The 2,356-nt window shown below is 42.1% G+C and overlaps 1 protein-coding gene across 1 annotated transcript in view; it reads left to right on the top strand.

Annotated features, from left to right (window-relative positions):
- Positions 1-814, top strand: part of LOC122069794 (enhanced ethylene response protein 5) — a 9,059-nt gene extending 8,245 nt beyond the window's left edge. The window contains exons 12-13 of the mRNA XM_042633886.1: positions 75-180; positions 380-814. Of these exons, the coding sequence (XP_042489820.1) occupies positions 75-180; positions 380-511 (238 nt within the window). The 3' untranslated portion in view covers positions 512-814. The remainder of the gene's footprint in view (positions 1-74; positions 181-379) is intronic.
- Positions 815-2,356: the final 1,542 nt, after the last annotated feature.

The raw sequence follows: 2,356 nt of genomic DNA, 5'->3' as shown, positions 1-2,356 counted from the left end.
GGGGGGGTGGTGTGTTGTGGAATGTGGAGGGGATTGCAGATTGCTTACTCACACAGCTCACTCTTTTGTTGCAGCTACATCATCCAAAAGCAGAGGGACCCTAGCAAAGCACACCAGATAAAGTTGGATGTGATTGTGAAGGCTTTGAAATGGCTCGAAATGGACATGGATGTTGATGAGGTATTCATCTTTTGGATGCCTCTCTTTCTCTAGCCTTGTTGAGATGTGAAGCTGGGGATCAGACTATTGCTTCCCATGCCCTCCCCACCCAATCCCAACCCCACACCCCGACCCCACCTCCCAAAGAAAAAAAAAGTTGCTTTTATAGGCCACTCTTGTTGAGATTGTTGATGTGAGATTTGTCTTAATGCTTTTGCAGGTGGAATGCATCATGGCCATTCTAATATACAAGAACCTTGTGAAAGGATATTTCGCTCACAAGAGCAAAGTGGCTGTTTTAAGCAAGCAAGATCCTTTCCCCAAGTTAAATGGAAAGCCAGTCAATTCATAGGTGGTACTCAAAAAAAAAAAAAAAAAAAAAAAAAAAAGCAGCTGTGCTAGGATTTATCTTACCTTGTTATTTTATTATCATTATTTTTTTGTGGGTTGGGGGTGGTGAGGTGGGGGAGTTGTTTCAGTGCATGTCGGGAGCATAAATCTGCAGATGATGATGAATGCTTTCCCTTGTAACATCCTTTTTCCTCTTCAGCAAAAACGTAGCTTCTTTTATTCCTAGATCAACTGTACTGAATTTACCAGCTGTGGCATTGTAACGTATTATTATCTACCTGGAGTCATCTCATGCTTTGCTTAACTACTATAGTTGAATGGGTGGAAACAGGAATTTTTTTTTTGGGTGTGGGCTTGCAGGGGTTGAACTGTGAACAGCCACACTGCGAACTGCCAGTTCAGATGAAAGAGGAGGAAGAATGTGGATACTATATGGAATCAAACCTTCTCCTTTGTGGCATGTTGGATAAGGGGGTGAACAGTTTTATAAGGAGCTCCAGGAGAGCATAATTGTTTAACTCTTCATCTGAATATTCCAGTCTAAGCTTTCATCAAAAAAAAAAAAAAAAAAAAATTCAACTTCAATATTGACACTGAAGTTGGGACACAGTTCAGAACACCTAAGAGTTGAGAACTAATATGGAGCAAGCAAGAGACTCACTCTTTGACAATGTCTTTCTGATTGGAGCTACCTGAACTGAGGACCGGAGCTCCAGCAGCAATGGGCAATGGGAGAGTGAAGAAAGCGGAGCTCCATTCCCTACTGCTAGAAAAGCTTGGGTGATTCCCTCTTGCATAACCCATGTGGTCACAAGACAGGATCAATCTGTTTGAACAATCGCCGTGCAACTCGGCATACTTGCGTGCATCTCCTTCCCTCCCTCTCCTCATTCCTATATCCCATCGTCATTTGCAGCAGAAATCTAAGGTTTCTTCTCTTGTACTGGCTGTGGCGATGCTGGAATGACGTCTTTCAGCACAATGCGGTGAGCTGCCTGCTGAGTTGTGTTTCCCAAAACAGGGATAGGCTTCCCATCATTCCCACCAGAGAACAAAGACAGCTCCAGCGTTCCCAGAGAAAATCCATTTGCCAGAGCCATCAATGGCGTAAGAGAATCCATTCTCAGCCCCAAAAACAAGCCTTGAGCACGCCAAGCAATTAATCGCTTTTATCCTCGATACCCCTCCTGAAGATGAGGACATTGTTAATCTCATCTAGCTCAATAGAAACAGTAGAGGATGTTGCTTGATTTCACATCATGGTGGACGATCACTAGAGAGTAATCATGGTGTAGGGTATGAGATCCTTTTGCAGCCTCTGCTGCAATCATGGTTTCAAACCTGTGTTCATTGGCTTTCTTGAATGCTCGAGCTTTGAAGATGATAAAAATTGACACTGAAATTTTGGATAATCCAATGTTTCAAATCCAGAAGAACCCACCAAGACAAGGCTTACTCTTTCTCCAGTCTTCCCTTCTTTCACTTTGTTCTACTACGATTTCCTTCTAATTTACCTCTCAGACAAGGTGACAGAGCCTCCCGTTTTCCCATTTTGCTCCGTAGGTATCTCTCTGTCTCATCTGAATTCGAGCAAGAGGTGGGGGACCTAGTGCAGTTGAAGGGATTTTGAATTTACCAGGGGAGAAATAGAGCTAAAAGTCTGCATTTTTTGGGGGGAAATCAGAAAAGTTTGGAATAAGGGATTTTGATTTTTGAGTAAATATAAGCTAAGGTTGTGTTTGGTAACGATTCAGAAAAACGTTTCTGGAGTTTTTTTCATTCAATGGGAACAAAAACAAGGAATAAAACGTTTGGTGCATTTATTGTATGTTTTTTTTTTTTTTTT

This window comes from Macadamia integrifolia, chromosome 2 (genome assembly GCF_013358625.1).
Source record: "Macadamia integrifolia cultivar HAES 741 chromosome 2, SCU_Mint_v3, whole genome shotgun sequence".
Classification (NCBI taxonomy): domain Eukaryota; kingdom Viridiplantae; phylum Streptophyta; class Magnoliopsida; order Proteales; family Proteaceae; genus Macadamia; species Macadamia integrifolia.
This window is presented reverse-complemented; position numbering and strand designations above follow the sequence as displayed.